At 40.8% G+C, this 25,294-nt stretch overlaps 3 protein-coding genes across 5 annotated transcripts; 1 reads left to right on the top strand and 2 right to left on the bottom strand.

Annotated features, from left to right (window-relative positions):
• The first annotated feature begins 256 nt into the window (after positions 1–256).
• On the top strand, positions 257–7,430 carry dlgap5 (discs, large (Drosophila) homolog-associated protein 5). Its single transcript, XM_054768786.1, has 18 exons — positions 257–369; positions 685–932; positions 1,020–1,204; positions 1,736–1,832; positions 1,905–1,964; positions 2,062–2,139; positions 2,255–2,329; positions 2,423–2,460; positions 2,563–2,786; positions 2,859–3,026; positions 4,445–4,533; positions 4,609–4,769; positions 4,834–4,938; positions 5,410–5,653; positions 5,726–6,282; positions 6,361–6,523; positions 6,710–6,753; positions 6,839–7,430. The coding sequence occupies exons 2-18, from the start codon at positions 695–697 to the stop codon at positions 6,944–6,946; spliced, it is 2,634 nt and encodes an 877-aa protein (XP_054624761.1). The 5' UTR covers positions 257–369; positions 685–694; the 3' UTR covers positions 6,947–7,430.
• rsph10b (radial spoke head 10 homolog B) lies at positions 6,622–16,676 on the bottom strand. Of its 2 annotated transcripts, none has more exons than XM_054768787.1 (17): positions 16,441–16,676; positions 16,289–16,364; positions 15,917–15,985; positions 15,622–15,795; positions 12,910–12,995; positions 12,202–12,322; positions 11,960–12,136; positions 11,794–11,896; positions 11,600–11,697; positions 11,319–11,508; positions 9,903–10,011; positions 9,677–9,756; positions 9,174–9,322; positions 7,926–8,030; positions 7,782–7,841; positions 7,563–7,608; positions 6,622–7,425 (listed from the first exon to the last, which is right to left on the bottom strand). In XM_054768787.1, exons 1-17 carry the CDS (start codon positions 16,566–16,568, stop codon positions 7,301–7,303), a joined length of 1,896 nt encoding a protein of 631 aa, XP_054624762.1. In that variant the 5' UTR covers positions 16,569–16,676; the 3' UTR covers positions 6,622–7,300. The 2 variants fall into 2 exon arrangements, with proteins under 2 accessions (XP_054624762.1, XP_054624763.1); XM_054768788.1 differs by having other exon boundaries at positions 6,622–7,422.
• Positions 16,677–17,175: 499 nt separating this feature from the next.
• Positions 17,176–24,750, bottom strand: pms2 (PMS1 homolog 2, mismatch repair system component). 2 transcript variants are annotated; one of them, XM_054769134.1, is made up of 15 exons: positions 24,557–24,750; positions 23,205–23,344; positions 23,022–23,108; positions 22,856–22,958; positions 22,588–22,771; positions 21,969–22,136; positions 21,791–21,888; positions 21,636–21,735; positions 21,469–21,553; positions 21,243–21,395; positions 18,893–19,703; positions 18,644–18,811; positions 17,825–17,925; positions 17,583–17,752; positions 17,176–17,511 (listed from the first exon to the last, which is right to left on the bottom strand). In XM_054769134.1, the coding sequence occupies exons 1-15, from the start codon at positions 24,568–24,570 to the stop codon at positions 17,368–17,370; spliced, it is 2,526 nt and encodes an 841-aa protein (XP_054625109.1). In that variant the 5' UTR covers positions 24,571–24,750; the 3' UTR covers positions 17,176–17,367. The 2 variants fall into 2 exon arrangements, with proteins under 2 accessions (XP_054625109.1, XP_054625108.1); XM_054769133.1 differs by having other exon boundaries at positions 17,583–17,925.
• Between the last annotated feature and the right edge of the window lie 544 nt (positions 24,751–25,294).

Genomic DNA, 25,294 nt, shown 5'->3' with positions numbered 1-25,294 from the left:
GGTACGAAATGTACCGCCCCCACTGGTTAAACTGGAGTTAGTATAGGCAAGGAAACACAACTGTAGATTTAAAATTATAAATTATACTCCACTGTTGTGTCACATAAAGGGAATGGAACCTTCTAAATAAAGGCAAAATCATTATTGGAGTACAAAATGTACCATATCCTTTGCAACACTTAAAAAACTCAGCGCCTGACAAAGCTAGACCGGAAATGGAAGAAGAACCAATCAGAAGCAAATATGCTGCTATGACGTTCAACCAATCCGATCCTTAAACTACATTCAAACGTTAACCGCCATGATATTTTAACTTTCTGGCTGCTCTGGGCGACTGTTTTTGTATTTCAAATAAGAAAAAACACCGAGGTAAGACAGATATTTTATAGTAATCTGATTTTTTTGGGCCGTTTGAGTCTGAGTGAACAGCTATCGTTTGCGTTGTGTTTTACCAGCTTCTTGTTAGCGAAATGAAAGCTAATTGTCGTCGGGGGCAATACTGCAGTCGTTAGCTAGCTGGTTGAAGCAGTGACGCTTTCTTCGCTTAACTACATGAATCCAATACGCCAAAAATATTTAATCTACTTGCATTATTACTTGAATTGATCATATATTTATTACAATAGCAGTTTCCATTGTCTTCCACCTCTCACCCACCACCTCCCCCAAAATCTACTACTACAGGCACGTAAACATGGAGTCTAAATTTTCCCACTTTCGCCAACGGGACAGTAGTGTGTCCATGATGAGGGTGAAAATGGCCCGTAGAATGTCTCAGTCACAGAAGGAAAACAGGGGGAAGGTTGTAGATGCACGAAGGCAGCTGGACAAGCTCCAGGAGCTGGAAATGTCATGTCTGGATTCCTCTGCGGCTGTGACCAACACGTCAACCATTAAAGACCGAACAAATCTCCCTGCGAACTCTGCTAAATGTATGTTCACACACTTCCATTAAGAAATCCTCCTCGTCATCATGGCTAACTTGTTTCTGTTTTAATCAATTTCTGTTCTATCTATAGACAAAGCTGTAGAAGAGAGGCTGAAACTGCTTGCACGCTGGAAAGAGAGAAAAGCCCTGGAGAAAGAGAAGCAAAAGCAAGAGAAGGAGCGTAAAGGAGTCTTTAAGACTGGCCTGTATCATCCTAAAGATTTGTCTTTTTTCGCTTTACCTCCCATACCTGCAGCCTTAACAAAAGCAAAGGAGGTAAGCAAAAAGGCCACACATTTGGCACATCTCCATGCTTTATGACAGTACATCCTCGCTATTCACAGGAGTTATGATAAAAAACCCAACTATTTTTCATACTGCAGACGGGTGGTTCTCAACCTTTTTTCAGTGAATTATCCCCTTTTGTAATTTTTTTTCAGCCAACTACACTAACCAGAGAAAATCCTTTTTGGTTGATAGAAAAAGATGTAAAACACAGCACTGCAACGTCAGTAACTAATTTATTACTGACCAAAACAGTGCTCACCTGTAGTGGTCTTGTTTGAAACATTTGGAAGTAAAGATGCATATAAAATAACATTACTTGTACACAAAGAAATAAGTTAATTTTGAATACAACTTTAAGTGGTATAACCTATAGTCTCTGAACAGTTAAACACATTTAAGTGCAGTTTTACACACTAAGAAACTATCTTTGTATAGGCAATTTTGCTACATGCTTCTTGTATAGATTGTGCAGGGACGTTTAAATGTGTGTTTGTGTATTATAATTTCTTTTAATTGTAGACAAACACTGCTTCATCACAGAGTAGCAGAGTCACCCGTTCGATGAAGCAGCAGCAACCTCTGAAGACACACAATCCAAATACAACGGCAAGGAAAGGTAAGTTGAATGCATCAAACAATTTAATGTCAACTGAGGCTTCTTTTTTTTTTTAACTTCCACCTGCTACAGAGAGACCAACCAGGGGAGCTCCTGTCAAAGCGGCTCCAAACAAGACAAACACCTGTGCAGGTGACTACCAAGAAAAATACCCATGTAATAAGACCGCATCGTGTTATCAGCTATCATGTTTGTTTTCCCTTATCTTGTTTCCTTATGTGCATTTCAGGGCAGTCTACCCTATCAGGCAACAGACCTGTTACAGCAGCCCCTGTTGTGAAAAACAAGCCCAGTGACAAATCTTCAGGTATGCAGATATGTAATTCGTTTAACCACACCTGTAAAAACAACGCTTAATTGATTTTGAGTGCTTTATAGTGACCGTTTATAAACCCAGAATGTTGTGTTTCTACTCCTAAAAGACCAGAGAATCACAAGGAGCAGAGCCATGATTAACTCTGTAATGCCCCCCTCTGGAAAGGGAAGGAAGTGCAAAGGTATTGTCTCATTTTAGTTTTTCTACCTCATCAAATTATTATATATAATATATATATAAATAAATAATCAAACTTTAATCGGGTCATTTGTAGTTGATAGCAAGCTCAGCATCCATCCTGCTGCACCCCAGGTAAGCCTTTCTGTGAGTGATACTCACACACAGCATGTTTTAAAACGAACCTTAGTTTTTACTTGTAGTGTACCTGATGTCTAATTTGTGTTGATGCTTAAGTCAAAGGAGCATGATTATCTGGTGCCAGAAGAGTCTCAACCCCTCAAGTCAACTACCTGTCCTGAGGAGGAGAATATGGTGGTGGACAAAGAACCTACCGAGGAGCCCTCCTCTTTGTCCTCTTTTGCTCCCAAGGGCTTTGTCTTTCAGGCTCCTGTTGGCTTGTCAGCCTTCAAATTGGAGCCTCTTACTCCTCGCTCAGCAGATGCCTTTCTTACACCGAGGTCTGTGGTCCTCTTTCACCGTTTTTGGAAACCTTTTACATGAGCTGATGTTTTCTACCATTTCTTTCCCAGCTCCAGCTTCAATCTTCCACCTGCCCCTGTATTCAGTGATGAACCTCAAGCCGAGCCAAGTGGATGTTCGCCATCTAAATCCCCTTGCCAGTCTCCTCTTCCTCCCAGAGTGGCTTCTCCAGCCCCAAGTAGCCCCCTAGAATCCAAGCATGATGTGCTGTACTTTAGGTAACCAAGACACCAGTACGAAAAGCTATGTACAGTGGTGTTTGCCCTCTTCCTGATTTTTTTTTTTTTTTTGTCACACTGAAATGTTTCAGATCATCAAACAAATCTAAATATTAATTACTCTGACAATACAAAATTGGAACACAAAATGCAATTTTTAAACAAACATTTTTATTACTAAGGGAACGGGGGGAAAATCCAAACGTACATGGCGCTGTGTGGAAAAAGTGATTGACCCCTAAACCTAATAACTGGTCGGGCCCCAGTTAGCAGCAACAACTACAATCAAGCGTTTGCGATAACTTGCAATGAGTCTCTTACAGCACTGTGGAGGAATTTTGGCCCACTCATCTTTGCAGAATTGTTGTAATTCAACCACATTGGCGGGTTTTCAAGCATGAACCACCTTTTTAAGGTCATGCCACAGCATCTCAATAGGATTCAGGTCGGGACTTTGACTAGGCCACTCCAAAGTCTTCATTTTGTTTTTCTTCAGCCATTCAGAGGTGGACTTGCTGGTGTGTTTTGGATCATTGTCCTGCTGCAGAACCCCAGTTGGTTTCAGCTTGAGGTCACAAACTGATGGCCAGACATTCTCCTTCAGGATTTTTGGTAGCCAGCAGAATTCATGGTTCCATTTATCACAGCAAGTCTTCCAGGTCCTGAAGCAGCAAAACAACCCCAGACCATCAAACTACTACCACCATATTTTACTGTTGGTGTGACGTTCTTTTTCTGGAATGCGGCGTTACTTTTACGCCGTATGTAATGGGACACACACACCTTTTGGAAAAAGTTCAACTTTTGTCTCGTCAGACCACAGAGTATTTTCCCAAAGGTCTCGGGGATCAAGATATTTTCTGGCGAAATTGAGACAAGCCTTAATGTTCTTTTTGTTCAGCGGTGGTTTTTGTCTTGGGACTCTGCCATGCAGGCTGTTTTTGCCCAGTGTCTTTCTTATGATGGAGTCATGAACCTTGACCTTAACTGAGGCAAGCAGGGCCTGCAGTTCTTTAGATGTTGTGGTGTCTTTTGTGACTTCTTGGATGAGTCGTCACTGCGCCCTTGGGGTAATTTTGGTTGGCCGACCACTCCTGGGAAAGTTCACAACTGTTCCACGTTTTTGCCATATGCGGATAATGGCTCTCACTGTGGTTTGCTAGAGTCTCAAAAGCTTTAGAAATGGCTTAACCTTTTGTTTGGACTTGTAGGTTTGGACTTTTTTTTCTCCTTTTTAATAAAAAGTTTAATTTAAAAACTGCATTTTAAAATTTAATGTTTAAATTTGTTTGATCTGAAACTTTTAAGTGTGACAAACATGCAACAAAACAAAAAGAAATTAGGAAGGGGGCAAACACTTTCACACCACTGTATTTAGAATGAATCTGTCAAATTGGAAGTGTTCTGTTTGTTTGTAGGTCAGAGATTGCGAGTGAGACGGACAGATTGACATCTATTTGTGCTCAGTGGGAGACTAAAGTAGAAGATGAGTCTATTCCTGAAGAAAGTGGGTAAAATGTTTTTAAAAATTGCATCAGACACTTGTTGAAAATGAAAAGTTGCATGTCTTCCATGTGTTTAGTGAGAGATCGCATGCGTACAGCGATTGGCCAAGCAAGACTGCTCATGAAAGAGCGCTTCAACCAGTTCAGGGGTCTGGTGGACGACTGCGAGCTGCACCGAGGGGAGAAGGTCACCACCTGCAGTGACCTGCAGGGTTTCTGGGACATGGTTTACTTCCAGGTAAAGGAAAACCAAATTTTTTTATGGCACAAGATGGCTGACATGTTGCATTGTTCTCTCTTAGGTGGAAGATGTAAACAGGAAGTTTGATACACTCAGTGAAGTGGAGGCGCGAGGGTGGGTGGAAGAGCACAAGTCGCCGCCACGGCGGCAGAGGAAAGCAGTCAAGGTGACATCTTCTTGTGTCTTTACATTACATGGTCAATATTTCCAAACCTTACAGGGTCTTTTTTTTTTTTTTTTTTTTTTTTTAATATCCTCACTCATTTGTCCATGACCAAAAATGTCAGCTTCATAAAAGCTTGTGTCAAAAAAAAAATGATATCCCTTTTACTTTAAAAGGGGCTACATGGCTTCAGGTCAAATGTCTGAAGGGGTACACAACTGTAAAAAGTTTGAGAACCACTGATCTACGTATATTCATTCAACACAGCCAAAATAAAAATAAAAAAAAAAAACCTGAATGCCAAAAATGTCTCCGGGTAAAGTCAGCTAACCCTAACCCTCTTAAGGCAAAGCAATGTTAAAAAAAAATAAAAAAATAAAATACAGCATTGCATTTCTCATCTGCACTGTGAGCACTTCAAGTTCTGAGGGACGTGCGTTTGCATAAAAATGTTTATCCCTATTATTTTACCAGAAACCAGCAGCAGCACCTGCCAAGCTAGCAGAAACCAAAGCCGTGGCCAAGTCTCGCCTGGCTGCTGTGAAAGCGGCCATGAGAGCCAAAAAGCAAGCACAGGAAGCGGCAAAGCCTTCAGGTGATGCTCTGGACGAAACGTCCCCTCCTGAGGGAGCACAAAGCCAGGCGGTAGCACAACAGCCTGACACTGTGGTCTTCGATGGAGGCTTCTTCTGTGTGGAGAGCCCAGCCAAGGCATCCGGTGAGCAAACCTTCATTACTACGGTGTTTCTGCATTGGGATGTGTCATTGATGTGATCACACTACTTTGCAGGCTGCGTGAGAAGATCCAGCCGCCTGAGTACCGCCATGCCACCACAGGCCTCTCCCTGCACAAGCTTCCTCACTCCCAGAAGACTGACTCGATGCTCCCTTGCATTGGCACAAACTCATGGGACTCCTGTTCAAGCCAAGCACACCCCCCTCCGCCTTTCCTCCAAAGAAACCTCCAGATGTACACCAAGGCCGCAGCGCGACAGCCCTCAGCCTTGCCAAAGAGGACAGGCTTCTGTCGACACATGTCTGTCTTTCTGCTCTTTCACTCAAGTGCCTTTGGGCAGCCCCCAGCTGGAGAAGACCTCTGCACGGCAAGCAGAAATTGTTTCAATGCAGGAGTCGGCCATGTGTGCGCCTCCTACTATTCCTGTCGCCCAGAAAGATGAGGAAGCCACCAGACCTGTCAATACAGCCTTGAGTCTCATGCTGTCACCCAGCAGTACTCCTTGCCAGCAGCACCCGTCCTCTCCCACTGTGACCGGCTCTCCTGCGGTGCAAAGTTCAAAGGAGAATCCGAGGTCCATGTGCACCATAACTGATAGCGCTGTTATTGAGGTAAATGTCAATACCTTGTATGAGCAACCATCCGGCCGTTCAGATCCAAAAGTCATTGCATGTCTTTACTTTTAATAGAAAATTGCAGGGTTGGACTTTGAGCGTTACCTCCGGCCTTCACAGAGATGCAGCCTGTCACCAGCGAAGCCAGTTTCCATGGAGACTCTGTCGCCTATGACAGTTGATGTGACAATGGAGAGTCCCACATGTCAATCTGGACACCTGACTCGGCAGGAAGAAGGTATGATGAATGCCGTAGGTGCAACACACAGTACCCAATTGAATGTACACTTTTTAAATGTCATCTCAGAGCATAACAGATTCTTTTATTCTCCAATACATACATGCACAGTATTTTGGGCTGGGTAAATGCACTTGGGACACTACTGGTTTCTAATAAGTCTCTTTCCTCACGGTGATACCACAGCACTGCCAGCACAATCTTCACCTTTGAGCCTACAGACGACACAGGTTCAAGCTTTTCTTTTTCTGTTAAAACTTTTAAACTGAGCTTCTCATTGCTAAATACTCACTGTATTTATTTCTCTTATTTTAGGCCCAGGCAGCAGAGGCATCTCTGCTTCTCTTCACCCCAAACCCCAAGGACCGGATACGCCCGTCTGTCTGTCCGAGTGACCTCATGTATTTCACTCCTCCCCTTTAATTTTTAATCACTACTTACTATTTTTAAGGGAAAAACATTGTCTATGTAGGCATTTTTTAAAAAGTACACAGTTTGGATAACTCAGTTTTGTAATTAAAGATTGTAGTAAGAGTAAGGACCTGGTCTGGTCATTATAAACCTGGGACAAAAATACCTGAAGCACCACATTTTTTCTTTTTTGAGTTTATAAAATATTATCTGATGAACAAAAAGATGTGGAACATAAGGGAAACCACCTATGCTCAAGTAGCGGTGGAAAATTTGAATGATCATTCGCTGGTGGGCTAATATAGACAGACAGTGTAAGCATTAACCCATCATGTTCAATCTGTTTTTTACTCTCAGCAGTGCTGATCACACTAACTGGAGAAGTTTTACCGCAGGGAAGAAAAAGTGGTTGAAAAAGTGATGGATCTTCCGACTCCAAGCTTCCTGTTGACAGAATTTGACCAGTAATTGTTGCCATTTACGTGGAACTGCTGGAGGAGATGAAAAATTCTATTATAAATACAAGCAGATACTTTCATCTGTCTTGTATGACCTTACATCAAAGTTTTTGTTAAATAATGTTATGAGTATTCAACAATGAATAAATATGTACATTATCTTAACAAACCTGAAGAGGCAAGCAACAGTCTCGTCTTGGGGTAAGGGTCTGCTATCTGTTGAGAAAAAAAAAACTCTGGCACGTTTGACTCCTTTTTATATGAATTTGTTTCAAAATCTATCGGATGATCTGATGCAATATTGGGAAAAACGATAGATGATGGCAAAGTAAAGAGCTATTTCATAATATCTGTTGCGCTTTAAAAAAAACCACAAAAAAAACACCAACCTCCTGACACTTAATCTCAGCACAGCCAAGAAGTACCTCGAAGAACTCCAGGAATGTAATCTGACGTATAGGAAACAACAAGGCAGGTGTGGGCATAACACAATAGATGAATGGGATGGGTGCATACTAAAGAAATGCACACACCTCTAGTTCCATACATGGTGACATATTGCTGGGATCAAGGCTCTCTGCACAGATGATTTGCATGACGTTGCTTATAGTCAGACTACTATCACAAATATTGAGATCCTAGTGGGAGGACAAAGTAGACCAGAGAAACTCTGAAATTCACTCCGCAAAAAAAGTCATTTTTTAATATGTGCATACTTTGTCCCGTCAAGGCAGTTAAAGTACAAAGTTGGCCCCACTTTTTCAACACCTGATTTTAGAAAAAAATATTATTTTTCAAGCCAATCTCAAAGTCATGGTTTTACATCTTAAGGTCACAGGTATGGGTGAGTGACTGGAAGAAAAGCTCTGACTTGTGTTGGGAGAAGTCATTTGGCACCACCCGTTGGTTCGCATGTATACATCCTGAATATAAGACGACCCACATTTTTCTTGGGTGTCAATACTTTACTGTCAAAACTCGTTTTGATATGATTACGTTTTCCACAAAAATGTTGCCTCAGTTTTCGTACAATATTACATGTAACAAACTAGTCCATGTCCCCTGTACTATATCATTCCACAAAACCGAGTGCTCAAGCAAAGCACCCTTGGTGAATCACTGTGCTTTTTTGTATGTGTAACTGCGAAATAACCCGCCATGGGGCCAAAGAACATTGTGTGACAGGAATTGATAAAGAAGCTGGGAAACACTATTGAATTTGAGAAAGAACTCATCGTCAAGTACGAAGACGCCGTCCCCTCCCCTTCTCTGCTCCTCATCGTCTTTGCCAAGAAGATTCTTCAATAAAGGCAAAAATTAAGTTAAATGTTCATTTGTCAATTTCATTAGGAAATTTTAAATGAAAATTTGTTTTTGCTTGTATATTATTCTCTATAATATTTATTCTGTTAAAGGGATAGTTCGGATTTTTTGACATGACATTGTATGACATCCCCATCGGCAGTGGACAATTTCAACAGTGACTTACCCCCACCCCCCGTTTGGTCCCGCCAGTCCAGTTCTGGTCGGATTTCCGTGACAAGGAATGTAGTTCTGCTTAGTTGCTGGGTCACTTAAGTAAAACGTTTGGGTTCTCAAAACAATGTGTTCAAAAGAGTGATAGATTTGCATCATACAAATGCCTCCTCAAAAAGATCAGACCTCACAAATCGCTCTGCGTTATATTTGTATTTGATTTGTAAAGGCAGAGATTTGGCATTACTGTTTTGAATCTACTTAAGTCATTGAAGAAATACAGGCGTTTTCCTTATTGATGTTACCTTGTACAACAATAGCATGTGACGGTTTGTCATGGTGGAGTCATCTCTGGGGGCTGCACTGACTCTGCAGTAGGCCTGGTAGACCTCCAGGCTTCTCATCAGGTAGTCCACAGCTACAACTGCATGCCCGGGTGGGTTAAACAGGAAACCTGTGCCAATTATTAAAAATAATGAGTGTAATGCAATGTAGCTTGGAGGCTTTGGCAAACCTTGACACAATATTCCCTTGATGTTAAATTCGACCAATCCAGTGCCTCTGGGCTCCGCTGCCGCCCTCGCAACCCTTTCATCCATCCATCCATCCATCCATCCATCCATCCATTTTCTATGCCGCTTATCCTCACCAGGGTCGCAAAGGTATGCTGGAGCCCATCCCAGCTGACTTCAGGCAAGAGGCGGTGCACACCCTGGACTGGTCACCAACCATTTGCAGGCCTCCGCAACCCGACCTTGGATAAGTGGTAGAAGATTGATGGATGGATGGTTGGTTGAATTTTACTTACCTTTGACATTCGTGGCATTTGGAAAAATATCATCTGTCAGCAATTTGGAGAAACAGGAAGCCAGAAGGTAATTTGATGGCCTGTATGTAACAAGAGCATAGGTGGAACATGTTTCAAAGAAGTCATATGCCCATGCACAGGGCATGATACAGTAGCGGCTAACTCTGTAAAGACTTTGCATGCTTATCCAATATAATGCGGTGGTAAAACAACAATGTATTCTTACTCAATGTCTTTCTGGTAGATGTGGTAAGCAATGACCACCAGGCAGCTGAGGAAGCGACAGAGCATGATGGGAGTGAAGGGGGAGTGAACCTCTGCTGGGTCCGGATTATCTAAGATTAAAAAAATGGATTAAATATGGATCAGTTTACAGAAATATCGGGACATCTAGCCTACAGGAAAGAGTTGGTCCCAGGAGTGTAACGATTCAACTACTACATCGATGGTTCGATTTATATTCCTGTGATCCAACTACATCGATCTGTGTTTGGCAAGTTGCCATTCCGGACAGCATATATGGATCCAACATCATTTAAAAGGTAATTGCATTGATACTCGGAAATAAAGCATGGGTTTTAAGCACGGCAGGCTTTTAAATAAATGTTGTTTTTTTTAATCAGCACTTTTAATGATAAAGGCGTTAAACGTTGTTCCATTCCGTCTGCCTGTCTGTGACGTCATTGCCACGCGCCAGCAGACAACAAAACGTAGCATGGCGGATGACAGACGACAAGTCGGCGACCGAGGAATAATTAGGCCCCTATTGCGGTCCAGTGTGTGGAAACACTTTGGCTTTTGCAAAGAGGGAGCTGTTCTTAATAAGTCCACGGCAACACGACAAATCTCTCGAACCATCAACTAAGGCGCCATGGGATTTCACACAATGCTGACCGTCCAGGTACCTCTCGTTCCCGCTACAGCAGTAGCACTTACTGTACTTTTATTGAAAATGTATTGAATATTGAAAATGAGAGCAGAAAAGGTTAACCTCCTGTTTATTACACCTGAAGTGTTAGTTGCACTTTCCATCCATCCATTTTCTACGCTCATTAGGGTCGCAGGAGGCCTATCCCAACTGACTTCGGGCGACAGGCGGGGTACACCCTGGACTGGTCGCCAGCCAATCGCAGGACACATTGCAGGGCACATACAAACAACCATTCACACAAATTCATTCTTAGGAAAATTCCTAACGTACATGTTTTTGGAATGTGGGAGGAAACCGGAGTACCGCGAGAGAACATGCAAACTCCACACAGAAATGCACAAGGGAGAATCGAAGTGCTGGTTGCACTTTATTCAAATAAAATGTGAATGTGTTTGCCATTAATTCTTGTTTACTTGTTTGTTTCTATCCATACTTCATTTATACCTGATTCCCTTACAAAAAACAACGGGAATCTAGGAAACGTCACCTGCACTGTCCAGTATCCAGGTATTTATTTCACAGTCACACTGGTTGAATTTTTGGCTAAAAAGTTACTGAATCATTTCAGATTGTATCGTTCTGAATGAACCAATATCATCCTTGAATCATATCGGCAACCATGAATCCTGATACGAATTGAATCATTATTAAAACGAATCGTTACACGTTGGTTGGTCCCAACTCTTTTGTCCAAACAGGGAGGAGTCCCACCTCTGATATAAAGATCCAGCTCTGTCAAGGTGATGCCGCGATGGTGGATGCGACAATCTTTCAGCAGGCGCCACAGCTGCATGCGGGACAGCAGGAAGGCACTACCTGGAGTCTGACGGTGACCCAGTCGGCTGTAGAAACGATAGATAGCTCTCAGCTCTGTCTTGTGCCTCAGCAGCACAAACCTCACCTGTTGGACAAAAACCATGAGCTTATTTACTACACTAAAGGGACAAAATATTAGAAACAGTTGTCAGGGTCATGCAGTGCAGGCGCTTAACCTGTTTGTGCTCATTGTCTTGTTTTCTCTGTGGGAATTTCTCCAAAACACAATCGATGTTGACAGTCATGTCTGGTCCAAGAGTAGACTCATCTAAACCTGACGTTTTGAAAATGCACATTGCATTATATAAACGTGTAGAAAGTGGCATCTCTTTTTAGAGTAAAGTCACGTGTAAGTGGGATGGTGTTGTACCTTGTCGAACAGGGGCTCTGTTTGCTGTCACATCCGGAGTCACCATCTTGTCATTAATGAACTGTCCTTCAAGCACACTGCCATCCTTGAGGGTGACTTTTCCCTAAATATAAAACCATCACTTATATAAGTTGAGTCAGACTGTCTCTAAAATGCATATTCATACCTTCCCGTGTTTTTTATTGTTTATCCATCCACCCTCATAGGTGGCACCACCGGCGTAATAAAAGATTCCCTGTCCATTTCTCTGACCCAGAAAAAAATTCCCAGTGTACTGATTGCTGGGACGAAATTCCGATCCATCCGTTCGCTTCACCAGCCACACATGTGTGCCTTGGCCATGCTGCCAGAAAGAAGCAGCAGCAAGCTGAACATATGCATGACAGTAGTATAAATACAAATTCCTACCTGGACTCCATCTAGCCAGTGCCCAATATAGAGCTGTCCCACATTCTGCCACCTCATGGTGCCTTCCCCGTGTCTCAAGTGATTCCTCCACTCTCCAAAATAAATGTTACCAGAAGGGTAGCTGATCAGAGAGAGTCCACATGTTGCTCACATACAACCATATACATCATATACTGTACACAGCGCTTTGTCACAGACAGATTTACATAACCCAAGTAAAAAAAAAAAAATCAGTTTTAAGTGATTTTATTTATTATGGAAAAAAAAACAATCCAAACCAACAAGACCCAAGCTGAAATAGTAATTTCCCCCTTGCAGAGCGCCCATTCGGCAGTACAGTATAGGCAGACGCTAGCGGCGTGACCTCTAGGGGTGCCACAAATCTGGAAAAAAATCACCTTCAATATACACTAATTACACTGTATTAAAACTAGTTATTTCTATGAACTCCTAAAATGGAAAAGCTCATATTGATTCAAATGTAAAGTAATGCCCAATTTATATTACTACAAATGGTAACAAACAAGTCTCCCCACACCCATCTTTTTCACTGAGGCCCATGTAGGTTTAGATAAAATAATCATTTTGTGTATATTAGGCCTATTTCTGTCTACTTAAGTGTTTGATCTGAAGCATTTAAGTGTGAATAAAATATGAAAAATTATTCTGGATGGGACAAATACTTTTTCAGAACAGTCTACATCTTACCGTCTTATGCCCCAGCCCTCTCTTTTGTTCATCACCCAGTCTCCTTTATACCAAGAGGTCTCCTCCTGGTTATAATACACGGTGCCCTGACAAGAAGAACAAACATCAATATGAGCTAACGTTTCCCCCTGATCCAGGACTTCCAGGATACAGAGCACCAAAATCTGATTAAATACAGTCAATCCCTACTTTTTTACAGGGATTATGTTCAGGGGGCACAACCCAATGGTGAAAAAATGGTGAGTAATTGTGATGCTCATAAAAACACTTGGCTCGCTCCTCCTCCTCCAAAACCCACTGCTAACTTGACGTTGATGTCTCCTATGATTTTGGATCAACATTTGCAAAAAAAAGTGACCCTCGTCTCCCTTCAGTATGCCTCACACACTTATGAAACACAATAATAAATTAAATAATAAATTAAATAATAAAATAATAAAACTTGCGATCAGATACCAATATCAATCCAATATCAGCACAAATCATACATACTTTTATTACTTATTTTGTAGAGTTGAATGTTAGAAAAGGCTTGATCAAGTAATATTACTCAAACAGAAATATTTACTTCTTTAAGCATCTGGGGTGTAGTTTTATCCACCATAGTGGCGGCTAGGCATACTGTAGTATAGCGAAGTTCAACATGCTCAATTAAGCATTTAAACCCAACTTTACCCACCACAGACAGGGGCTGCTCATCTTTTCTGTCATAGCTAATGACTTCTTGTCGTCCCGTGGGCGTTTCCCATGTGATGCTTCTTCAAATGCGTGATGAGTTTGTTCGTATTAAACGTCCCCGGTTCTGTGCCACCACGGGAAACTTGTGCATGACAAGTGTTGCACTCAGCTGCAATGTCTTTTTCAGACTTTAACAAAAAATACACACGGCCGACGTCACTCCTACTCGTTGCTTAACACCTTGGCACACGGTGCTGTTGTGATCACGTGGGCTCCATCCGACCTCTGCTGCATAGATGTGCTGAGGCGGCGTCTGGAATCGACTGCTTGTATCGGAGTGCCAATATTGGAGATTTTAGATGCAGGCTGATATAATATGATACACTTTTGGGCTGATATTGGCCCAAAAGCCGATATCAATAGCTGATCGGGACACCCCTAATAAAATGTATAGGTCCTCACCACTAATGAGCGATAATGTAGGATGATCAATGAACAGATGGAATCGGAATTACGGTGTAGAAATGATATTTAAGTTCCACTTCATCTCACGGCAACTATGGTGCGTTCAAGGACCATGTGTGAAATCTCACCACTTGACGAAAAAACATGATCACTGAAGCATAAAGACATTAACATGTAAAGATTGTGGGCTTTTTTTGTACATTTTAAGTTAAATACCATGTACAGTATTTAGAAATGATCATCAATCTTTTAAAAGATTTGACAGTAAAAAAAAAGTAAAAATAAAAAATATATTTTTTGGGCCAAACACCCGTGAATTTGCAGACTGCTGAATCGGGACTGTGTGGGGATACACTGTACTCAGTCACCATTATAAATTAAAACTTAATCTGGTTTGATTTAGATCTGATGGAAAAAGCATCTAAATGTGCTTAAATGTGATTTTTCTCATTCTGTTTAATTTGATGCCTACTGATCAGTCTGTGTGGAGTTTGTATGTTCTCCCTGTGCGTGCCTGGGTTTTCTCCGGGTACTCCGGGTCAAAACACGCATGTAGTTAAATGGTGACTCTAAATTGTCCATAGGTATGAATGTGAGTGTTTGTCTATATGTGCCCTGTGATTGACTGGCAACCAGTCCACGGTGTACCCCGCCTCTTGCTCGAAGTCAGCTGGGATAGGCTCCAGCATACCCGCAACGCTACTGAGGATAAGCGGCATAGAAGATGGATGGATGGATATGAAGATGGATATTTGCACCATTCTAGAGGATGATTCTGGTAACTTCGAGCATAAGCTACAGCAGGAGTTTCAAAAGTGTGAGCCGGCCTCCCCTGGGAAGTGCAGCAGCTTGAGAAAAATAAAGAAAAAAACATCTTTTTCAAACTTTATAACCTAACTTCAATTCAATCATAGGCAAGAGTAGAGCATAAACACAAAATATGCTCCAGGAAAAACACACAATTAATGAAAGGCCTTACAGCCTTTTGCCATCTTCTTGTGTGTAAAATGAACTTTAACTCTAAATTTGGCCAGTGTATGATTCATTTTGGGCTTGAACCGTTGTAAGATTTTGTTGCTTTAAGGTTTGTTATCTTTAATGCTTCCAAATAAATCTCTGAAATAATAGCTCAATTTTAACAGTTTAATGTACCACGAAGAATGGCAGACAGCTACGAGGACTCATCTTCTACAGGAGCAAGTCCAAGGGACTTCAGGTCAGATGTCCTTTTACCTACGGGGGCGCCGCCATAGCATTATTCCGCCCGGGGCGTCAATCAAGCCAGAACCGCCACTGCTTGTATGCCTTCTATGTGCGACACTGAGGTCTTAGCTGGTTGGCGCCACACACTTCTAAATGTGCCAAGGATTGTGATAATAGAAGAATCAGAAGAATGCGAGGCCACGCGTAAGAGATGGTTACAGCAATCACACAGTCTGCTCTGGTGACACTATCTACCATGTGCCAAGAGAGGCCTATATGTAACTACATCTAACAATAGGATGATAATAGGATGTTGCATACAAATAAACCAAAACAGATGGAAACAAAAAAATGTAATCATGTTACCTTTCCATGCCTTTTGCTGTGATTCCATTGACCTTTGTATGTCACTTTGCCTTTGCCATCTTTGTGGGTTCCATCCCCATGCCTGACACCGTTGCAAACGTCACCTTTATAAGAGCTGCCGTCTGGCCAAATGTACATGCCTTGGCCCATGGGAATGTTGAGCACAAACTCCCCCTGGTGGACAAGAACATGCAATGCATCCAAATGCATACACTCATAATAGATGTTTATGCACACTTGGGCACTTAATGATAAATTACAAATGAAAATCATAATTACTCTAGCGATACCCTACCTCATATTTCACCCCATCAGCCCACGTGAAGACACCAGTTCCGTGCATGAGCCCCATGGAGAACATACCCTTCAAAAACAATGCTTTAGCTGCATTGCCGGTACTTGAGTTTTAATTTATGCAGTTAATATACTCATTTCTGGAGCAAAGAAAAAGGCATCCTTCATATTGAACGTCAATGTATTTCTATGCTGTGCTGAAAGCCAGTTTAAGCATAAGCAACACAATTGGATGTATTTTCAAATAGCTGTGGATAATCTTTAGCTTTACTAAAGAGCACATTTAAATGAAAACCGTTCCAATTAAAGCTAATTAATTAGTAGGACACTGAATGTTAATGAGCGTCTCCAAATGTTGCATAAGCAAGTGTACCTTATAAACATGGCCTCCTTTAAACCTGGCGAAACCTCGCCCATGAAACTGGCCGTCTTTGGCTTCTCCTTCATATCTGTCAGAGACGCCATATTCAGTTGCTGTTGTGATATCATGTACAATATACAGTTGTACTGCGAAAGTTCATTTACCGTTGGAAAGTTAAGACAAAGTACGAAGGAAGGTCAAATAGGTAGCAACTGTGTTGCTGGTCGCCGCCAGGTTGCGCTTGTTTGAAATTCGCAGACCATCGCTGTAAAAGTCTACTTTGGTATTGCATATCCGTGTAGTTAAAAACAATTAGATGTTTTTAATCTTATCTTCAACCTAAATCCTTTCAATGATCAAAAACTCAATGTAAAGAGAATAGTCTGCCTGTAGGACCCAAATTTCGAGACCGGAAGTGATTAATGTTGTTGTCGTCTCTATTGGCAACGAGAGGAGCGACTGAATTCATTACTAACAATTACGTGCAAATATTTGACGTCATAAATCGTCACCATAGCTACGGTCATCCACATGTACAAATAATAAGGTAGATAAGTGGTTTCGTTACGCTAGGGTAATCTTTTTCGTGTGATAATGTTATATGTTTTCGTAAGTATTTCTGTTGGCATGCGTAAATGTGTTAAACTTGTGTTTGCGTTTACATAAAAATGTAATTGGTAGATCCGAATTCTATTCTGTAAATAAGTTTAGTCCAATCGTTTAATTAATTCATAATATGTCCAACGAACCGTTCCTTTTGTTATAATATATTGGCACTGTGAAGCAGCATGTTTGCTTTCTTTTGGGTAGGCATTAGTTGGTCAACACGTTTACATGGGTGACTAAACCCACTCAAAAATACATAAAAATAAAATACACACATGTATATTGTTACACATTGTTTATTTGGCATAAAAAAATACTTTTAATATACTGTGTTTTTTACATAAAACACGTATAAAATAAGTCATGTCAACAGTGGAAAAAAATGCAGTCACAAATAGAATCTGAACAAAATATATACAGGATCTATCCTCATCTTTGGATTTAACTGTCCATCAGTGAGTTTAAAAAAGTAGTTGTTGATGCTATCAGTCTTGTGAGATGATATTCAAGTTGAGCAGGTGCCTCATAGTGGGCCTGCCATGAGGACAGTTCCACGGCTGCTCAATCTCACCCATGTGAACCACGAGTTTCTTCATCTCACTGATACTCAGGGCTGTGCCGATCATCACCTGGGGAAAAACAAGGCAAAAATGTATCTCCAATTTGAAAATGTCCTCAGATGTCACTGGTGTAAATTTACAGATTTCCGACAAGCTCTGGAGGCGAACATCTGTCTGACACGCGATGGACGACACATGACCCCTGGGCTGTCACTCAACATGAAGATCAACTCCTCAATGTCTGCTGGACCGAACGTCCAATTCTTACTTGTGGGCAGAGATACCAGCTTGACCCTTTCCATCAACGGCGCTACATTGACAGTAAGGGGAGAAAAAAACTTTAATATGTGTACAAATGTAAAAGATGATGAAATAATCATACCATCTCCATCAATCAGAAACTCAAAGCCATTCTTTCTGAAAATATCTACGTTCTCCATCAGTACGCTCTCACTGACTGCGGTGAGGTGAAGTTTCTGAGGGCTGCAAAAATGAAAGAAACACAATATTGCTTCATGACAATTAAAATGGTAGCTGTGGGTATACAAGATGATCAACAAAAAGAAAAATACCGTATTGACCCAAATATAAGGTGGTATTTTTTTCCCTCAAAAAATGTCTGAAAAAGACTGGGGTTGTCTTATTTCCAGGGGTTTAGAGATTAATAATTGCAGTGTGTGTGTTGACTAAAATGTGTCCGCAGCTAACGTGATCGTTATCATGTCATCTCAAGCAAGACAACACATTTTCCCACAGAATCTGCGTTATTGACAGTATTACCTTCCAATCAGGTTTAAGAAGAAACAACGAGGGTGTGGATTACATTTCTGTCTAATGACCAAATCCTGAATGCTCTCTTTTTCTGTGACTAATAATTCAAAATGCATTGTATTTGTCAAATGTAATAGTGTAACATTGTTAAAATGGCATTTTATTTGCACTAAACGGTGCTTATGACTTGTAAGGACTTGAAATTTTGTAGCCTATGACTTCAGAGTTGACTCGACTTGAGACTTGGCTTTGAGTTACACAACACTGACTTTCTTTCACCCCAGCGAGCAGCTAAGAAATATGATATCCCTTTTTATTGCACTCTACCAGTTGTTATTTCCCAGATATTGACAACGTGGTTGTGTTAGATACATGGTCATCTTATGTTCGGGGTAATATAAAAAAAATGCATCTAGATTTTGCTTCTTACGCGATGAGTTTTTGTCCTTGGAGGACTGTGTGTTGCTGCAGCATCTCAAAGTTGTATTTCTCATCAGTGGCGTGCTGGTCGATCATGAAGATGTCAGAGTTGAGCTTGGTGATGATAAAGCCCAAATTAAATTGTCCAACAATCTCCATGTCTTTGAACGTGTCTTTGCTATCGGGTTGAGTGAAATAGAAATGAAACACACAACACAGTGAAAATATCACATTTAAGCATTGAAGTAATTGATTCTACCTGATCTCCTTCTTTAGCTCCTCCTCTGCACTTTGGTTTTCTCCCGGGTTGATTTTGGCCCTAAAGCGTCGGTAGTGAAGCTCCTCACAGGCTTTTTGCTTCTGTTTTTGGTCCTGTAACCTCCTAATCTTCCCTGCGAGGTCTTGCAAAGAGAAGTAGTGAGACACCGCCCTCCTTTGTAAGCACACCGGAGTGTCCACCAAGCAGGACAACACAGACTTTCTCTCTGAGGGGCAGTCTGGAATATCTTTCCTCGCTCTCTTAGGATCTGGACTCACAGATAAGCGCTGACTGTACGTGGGAGAATCAGCTTGTAATTCCATCTCCTGGAGAGCTTTATGGCTTTTTCTTGACTCTGTAGAGGCTTCATTTGTAACGCTGGGAGTTTCCACATCATTCTTTTGACTATCTAATGAAGGACTGATGTCACAGCGCGACCGATCTATGTCTTTAGAGTCAATATCACTGCAAGAAGACCCCTTACAATACTTGAACCCATCTAGCACTGACCTCCCCACTGAGGAAGAGGGTGTGTTTAACTTCCGTGTGGGCTCTGAAGGAGATTTTACACCTGGATTGCGGGTAGGAGATTTCACAGTCTCCTTGAAAAAAGACTGAATGGTTTTCTGTGTTGGGCCACTGTTGCTGGATGTGATAGAGACATTTGCGCTGCTGTTACTTGAGAAAGCAGCCTTCAGGCCAGCCAGATTTAGGGTTGATTTTGTGCTCTGCATCACTGGTCCCTTGTTCTGTCCCACTGGCTCTGGCATGTTTTCATCACATGGAGATGCATGCATTTTGGATGCAGTCACTGCAAAACAAAATGGGGTTGCAAACCATATACAGTATCTGCCAAAAGTGAGCACAGTACATCCCCCGCTGGTCACACAAATGGCAAAAACGGGCCCACCAATAAAAAGTCCTAAAATTACCTATTTTTGATATTCTAAACCCTTTCACAGCTATTAAACATATTTTACATTCAGTTTTACACATTAAAAACAAATACAGGCATACAATGTACAGTATTATGCTTACATGCAGTTACACGACATCACTTCTGTCAAAGCATCTTCTTGCTGGAAAATAGTGAATTTCTTTCTCGTGAGATAGCGCTCTCTGCTGGATTCATAGCTGCCGCCATCAAACCACTTTCTATTTTAAGTTACCATAAACAAAACTTATTTACACTAGGTTCCCAACTTACAAACACAATTGGTTCCAGACGACCGTTCGCAAGTCAATTTGTTCGCAAGTCCAACAAAAGGTAATTTGGCAATCATATAGGTACTACATGTATGTGTATACATATATATATATGTATGTAAATATGAGTTTGGATGTAGTAGTAATATTAAACGAGGATAATTAATGAAAAAAAAAACAATAATAAAAATGATATAGTAATACTTAATGATAAATGTTATTTACACTTAAAGAGGAGCGGTTGAGCATACGTCGTTGGTGGTAGTGGTGGAGGAGGAAGAGTTATTGAAAAAAGTACAAATCATCGTCGTCGTTAGACTCTTCTAAAAGAGGTAGTTCAATTCCTTCCACTACTGAGGTGGAAGGAATTGCCTTCCACTACTGAGGTGGAAGGAATTGCCGACGAAGGTGCAGTCGAAGGTGTAGGCATTGGTGGCGAGTCACTTGGTGACGACGGTGCAGGAGTAGCAGATCTATGTTTGAAGAAGCTTTCAACGGAAGTTTGTATGGTCTTCCTTTTCTTCTCCTCGTAGATGATACGGCAGCACTGTAGAGCGCCATTTTCCAACAAATTCAAATGACAAAATATCGCTATTTTCGACAAAATACATGAAAATATAGACCAGTCAGCTTGCGTTCGTATCTCCGAATGTTCGCAAGTAGAGAACCCAGTGAATATCTTATTTACAATTTAAAGCAGAGAAATATTTGGGAGGGGGGTGGCGAATGTGGAACCACAAATAGGCAGGGATCTACTGTACACTGTCTACTGTACGTTTATTTTTCAACAACCACTTTATTATACATTCTCAAAGCACAATACATCTATAAATATATACTGCTATACAGGCTCTACACTGACTACTCTAAGTTATATCCCAGTTTTAGAACCACAGTATTGTCCCTTCAGAAAATATAATGAAATTGTTACTGAAATGTGAGGGGTGTACAGTAGAACCCTGCTTTTCTCGGATGTTATGTTCCAGGACCACCAACAAATGGTCAAAAATCCGTGAGTAACTGAGACACCCATAAAGATGTTTAGTTTTGACATATGGCCCGCCACTGCATCGTAAATACGTGGGGATCCCCTGTACTCACTCTTTGTAAGACTGTATATCTAAATAAAATGATGTTATCTTACTGTTGCTGGGCATGAGACTGCAGTTCAGGCTGAGTTTATTGACACCAGCCTCAAACATGCTGATAAGAGAAGACTTAAGAATAGCCAACAAAAGTTTCTCCTCCTGAAGGAAGATCTGACGCTTGTCTGGCGTTACGTTGACATCCACACATTCTGAAATAAAAAAGCTACACTTCAACTTGATGCTTCATAAATCACATTATGGGGTTAATCATTGTATTCTTACCTGAAGCAACCTCTATGTTGAGGGCAACAAATGGATACTGATGCCTGTTGTACATGTGATAAACCTCATTGACAAGTTTAGTCACCTGCATGGTGACAAGGGAGAAGCAAAATTCAGGTTGGGAGTAAGTAAAGTCCCTGTTGTGACTTTCTTAATCCAGTACACACCTTATGTGGATCACAGGGTCGCTTGTTTATGAAAAAAAACTGTCTGTCTGTGGCACTTCTTCCAACACCATGGTCTGCTTGTGACACGAACCCTGTAATGCTACTCTGCTATGTCAGCCAAATTAATCCGAATACAAGGCAACAGTGCTGCTCACCTAAAGATCTTTTTGAAGAGTTCTGCCTCCTTGAGTCCGTATTCTTCCATGATATTCTCAGTTGGGGACACTTGGTGAAAAGCCAGAAGGTTCTGTAGCTGCAGAAAACATGGACAACACAGTCTGATATCTCATAGAAATAAACAACACAAAATGCTGCAAAATCAAAGTTTCCGACCTGTTTGGGCCCAAATATTGCTCCTATGTTGTCTCTCATATTTTGACTGCCACTTGTGCTAACGACTGTGTTGCGCTTCCCTTGTCCACTTTGGTTGGAGCAGGTAATGCGCACTCCTGTGGAGATGATGCAGTAAGACTGCAACACGTGCACCATTTTGGTAAACTCCTGAAAGAACATGACAAAGAAACTCTTATTAAAGAGTTACTCTATTTTCCCTTTGGGATAAAAGACGTGTTGCAGTGTCTTACTAACAGCAAACTCCTATTAAATTTACACGCACTATAAACTGAAGGAAGTACCATCACCATATAATAAGATCCAATATAAAAAAACTCCACTTTTACATACAGTATATAATAATGCCCAATGTTTAATTTAAAGAACATAATGACACTTTTAACAATGTGTTTAGCATTGCAATTGTTTGCAGAGGTTTATAGCTACACCACCACAAACTACATTCGCTGCACTCTTTAGATGAATCTTGTGGAGCGGCAGGTGAGTGTACTGTGTATATACAAACAGTAGAAACAAATAGAAATGCATGATTTGGCATGTCTGTGTGTATAATAATGGATGAAAAACTGAGGATGTAATGTAATCTTCAATAACTGGCCTTCTTAATGTTGCGCTGGAACTCCTTGTGCCGCACAGGTAGAGTTAAGAAGAGCTGCTGCAGGCTGACTGTGGTGCCTTGCTGACGTGGATGAGGTAGTCGCTGAACCAAGTGACCTTTGTGGTCAAAAACCAGTTTGGTCCCCACGGGACTGGACTCATGGCATGTCACCACACTTAGGTCACTAGCAGGGGGATGGCAATGGGAAATTAACACGGCATGTTTTGGTATTCAACTTTAAATTGATGGAGATGTTCTGATACATCACCTGAGAGCACATAATGAGCTGAGGGCTTCACCTCTGAAGCCAAACGTGTCCACGTGGATGAGATCCGAGAAGTCTCTCAACTTGGAAGTGTGATGTTTTAATGCTGTGGGACAAGTGTTCACAATTAAGCTAGCATTATAACAGGACAGATGAACTTGATACTTACTTAATCCTTCAAAATTGGCTTCCTCTACTCCTTTTCCATTATCAGACACTTCCACTAGCTCTACTCCATGTTCCTTCAGCTTGACATCTGGAACAGTAAGCAACGACAACATGCTGTACATGACTATGCTGAAGGGAGAGCCATACACAATTTATGAGCATAATATAGAGTTGCTTGACTTACCAATGTTGGTAGCGCCGGCATCAATGCTATTTTCCACCAGTTCTTTAACTGCAGTGGCCAAGGTTAGCACCACTTGTCCTGAGCAGATTTGATGCACTGAGTGCTTGTCAATGGCTCTGATGGCTCCAGCAGGTTCAGAGCTATTCAAAGTAAAAACAGCAGTTGAATGGCAATGTTTTGTTATGACTTAACAAAAGTTAGGGGTTGGCAGATCGGTGCAAACATTGGGAGTATCAATACGAAGGTAATATCAGTATTGGATCGATACTAGAGTGATAAGATAGATATTTTTCAGTTCTCGTCTATGCTTATATTCACAAATATCTGTGTGTTTTTGTTGTTGTGTTAGTCATATTGCTACATTGTTGGTATTGTTTACAAACACAATAAGTCCTTGGACACAGGGGGACTTTGGGGGGCAAAAAGCCAAAGGATATGAATGAGAAACAATAGTCATTTTTAATTTGGTTACCTATTTTGCACATTGACTTTATTTTGCTCAAACAATTGTTCAAGATTCAAGATTCAAGAGAGTTTTATTGTCATATGCATAGTAAAACAGGCAGTTATACTATGCAGTGAAAATCTTATTCTGTTCATTCTCCCAAGAAAAGAAAGAAAACACAAGAAAGAATAAGAACAAAGGAAACATAAACATATATACCAATAAATTAAGCAACAACAACAGAAGAGACATTAATACAAATAAATAAATAAATAAATAAATAAAAGTGCAATGAGTGTGTGCGTGTGTTGCGTGCGGCGTGTGTGAGCGCTTCGTTGAGAAGCCTGATGGCCTGTGGGTAAAAGCTGTTTGCCAGCCTTGTGGTCCTGGACTTCAAACTCCATATGCATGTATGCAATACATGGGGAATAAATAATAATGTTGTTAATTTGCTGTTTTTGTCTCATTATCTTACAGTCAGAAATGCATTTGTTGATAGGAAAAAAAATTGTTTTCCTAAAATATCTGTCTTGTGTTTTATTCTGATTATAATCACGATCAACAAATTAAAGGCAAAAATCACAAACTCATTCACTTTGTGTATCTTTAAAAAAAAATCCAAGTACTGTAAAAAGTATCGATATCAATAACGCTTTCCCTCTACTGTATTGACTTGGCATCGGATCGATTCCACAATTTGTCGTATCGCCCGCCCCTAATCAAAATCATCTCAATTCTTCTTTCTCAGGCTACAGACAGTAACAAATATGAGTGTTTTTTTTTTTTTATCAGGATTAGCAAATCTAAGGGAATTTGGGCTCTTATATGTTAAATCTGTCTAAAAGAACCCACTTGTCAGACTTATGATACACAAAATACCCAGAGACATAATAAGTAGTTCACTTGCCAAACGTCAGTCATCTTCCTCCTGGAAAGGGTGCTGAATTTAGTCGCTAAAATGTCCAGACCATGAAACCAGGGAACCAAAACAATTGGGTTTCCACTGACTTATGATAACGTTTGGCCTTTTACTTGGCTTTCATTGACAAACATCTTAAGCAAAGCTAGCCATCACGTTGTAAACAAAAAACTGAGCTCTCAACTGTACCGCGCACTGCGCATCCTACACGCAATATTTCAAAGCGTCACGCTTGCGCAATGGTACGCATTTTGAAAAACAGAATCGGGATAATTATAAAGATAATTATCCAAATATACAAGAATGAAAATAAAATCAAAATATACACATAAATAAAATATATAGCCAAACGAAACCTCAAATAATGCAACTTTTCTCCACCGATGAAATAGCATGTTTTGACCTAATGCGGTTTTAGGGTGCACGTGCAAGTTGTAACATTGTTTCGAACGAATAAATACATTTGTACTGGGTAATTAATTTTCTTTTAAATGAATTATATTACAAATCTATATTAAATTCTAAATATTGTGAGTCTTCGTCGATGTTTTATATTTTGAAAGACACACTTTCTGGAGAGAAATAATATTTGCTCACAAATGTGTACGTGTCAGACAGTTCCTAAATCGCCTGAGGAAAGTTGGCAGATAGTTTGGAGTGCTACTCGTGAGAGTTTCGTTTGTGATGGAATATTTAAGCAATTGCAAGAATTAAAATAAATTAACA

This window comes from Dunckerocampus dactyliophorus, chromosome 2 (assembly GCF_027744805.1).
Source record: "Dunckerocampus dactyliophorus isolate RoL2022-P2 chromosome 2, RoL_Ddac_1.1, whole genome shotgun sequence".
Classification (NCBI taxonomy): Eukaryota; Metazoa; Chordata; class Actinopteri; order Syngnathiformes; family Syngnathidae; genus Dunckerocampus; species Dunckerocampus dactyliophorus.
The sequence above is the reverse complement of the archived record's forward strand: the minus strand, read 5'-3'. Positions and strand labels throughout refer to the sequence as shown.

Excerpts from the sequence above, each read along its gene's own strand:
- pms2 (XM_054769133.1), bottom strand. Across the intron at positions 22,959-23,021 it reads AGCCAATTTTGAAGGATTAA|CATTAAAACATCACACTTCC; the intron begins GTAAGTATCAAG and ends CTTGTCCCACAG. Across the intron at positions 17,512-17,582 it reads CCAGAGCTTGTCGGAAATCT|GTGATGATCGGCACAGCCCT; the intron begins GTAAATTTACAC and ends GTTTTTCCCCAG.
- rsph10b (XM_054768787.1), bottom strand. The coding sequence starts at position 16,568 with ATGCAATACCAAAGTAGACTTTTACAGCGATGGTCTGCGAATTTCAAA. Across the intron at positions 15,796-15,916 it reads CTGATGGGGTGAAATATGAG|GGGGAGTTTGTGCTCAACAT; the intron begins GTAGGGTATCGC and ends CTTGTCCACCAG. Across the intron at positions 7,426-7,562 it reads ACTGTTGCTTGCCTCTTCAG|CAGTTCCACGTAAATGGCAA; the intron begins GTTTGTTAAGAT and ends CATCTCCTCCAG.
- dlgap5 (XM_054768786.1), top strand. The coding sequence starts at position 695 with ATGGAGTCTAAATTTTCCCACTTTCGCCAACGGGACAGTAGTGTGTCC. Across the intron at positions 2,461-2,562 it reads TCCATCCTGCTGCACCCCAG|TCAAAGGAGCATGATTATCT; the intron begins GTAAGCCTTTCT and ends TTGATGCTTAAG. Across the intron at positions 5,654-5,725 it reads GAGCCCAGCCAAGGCATCCG|GCTGCGTGAGAAGATCCAGC; the intron begins GTGAGCAAACCT and ends ACTACTTTGCAG.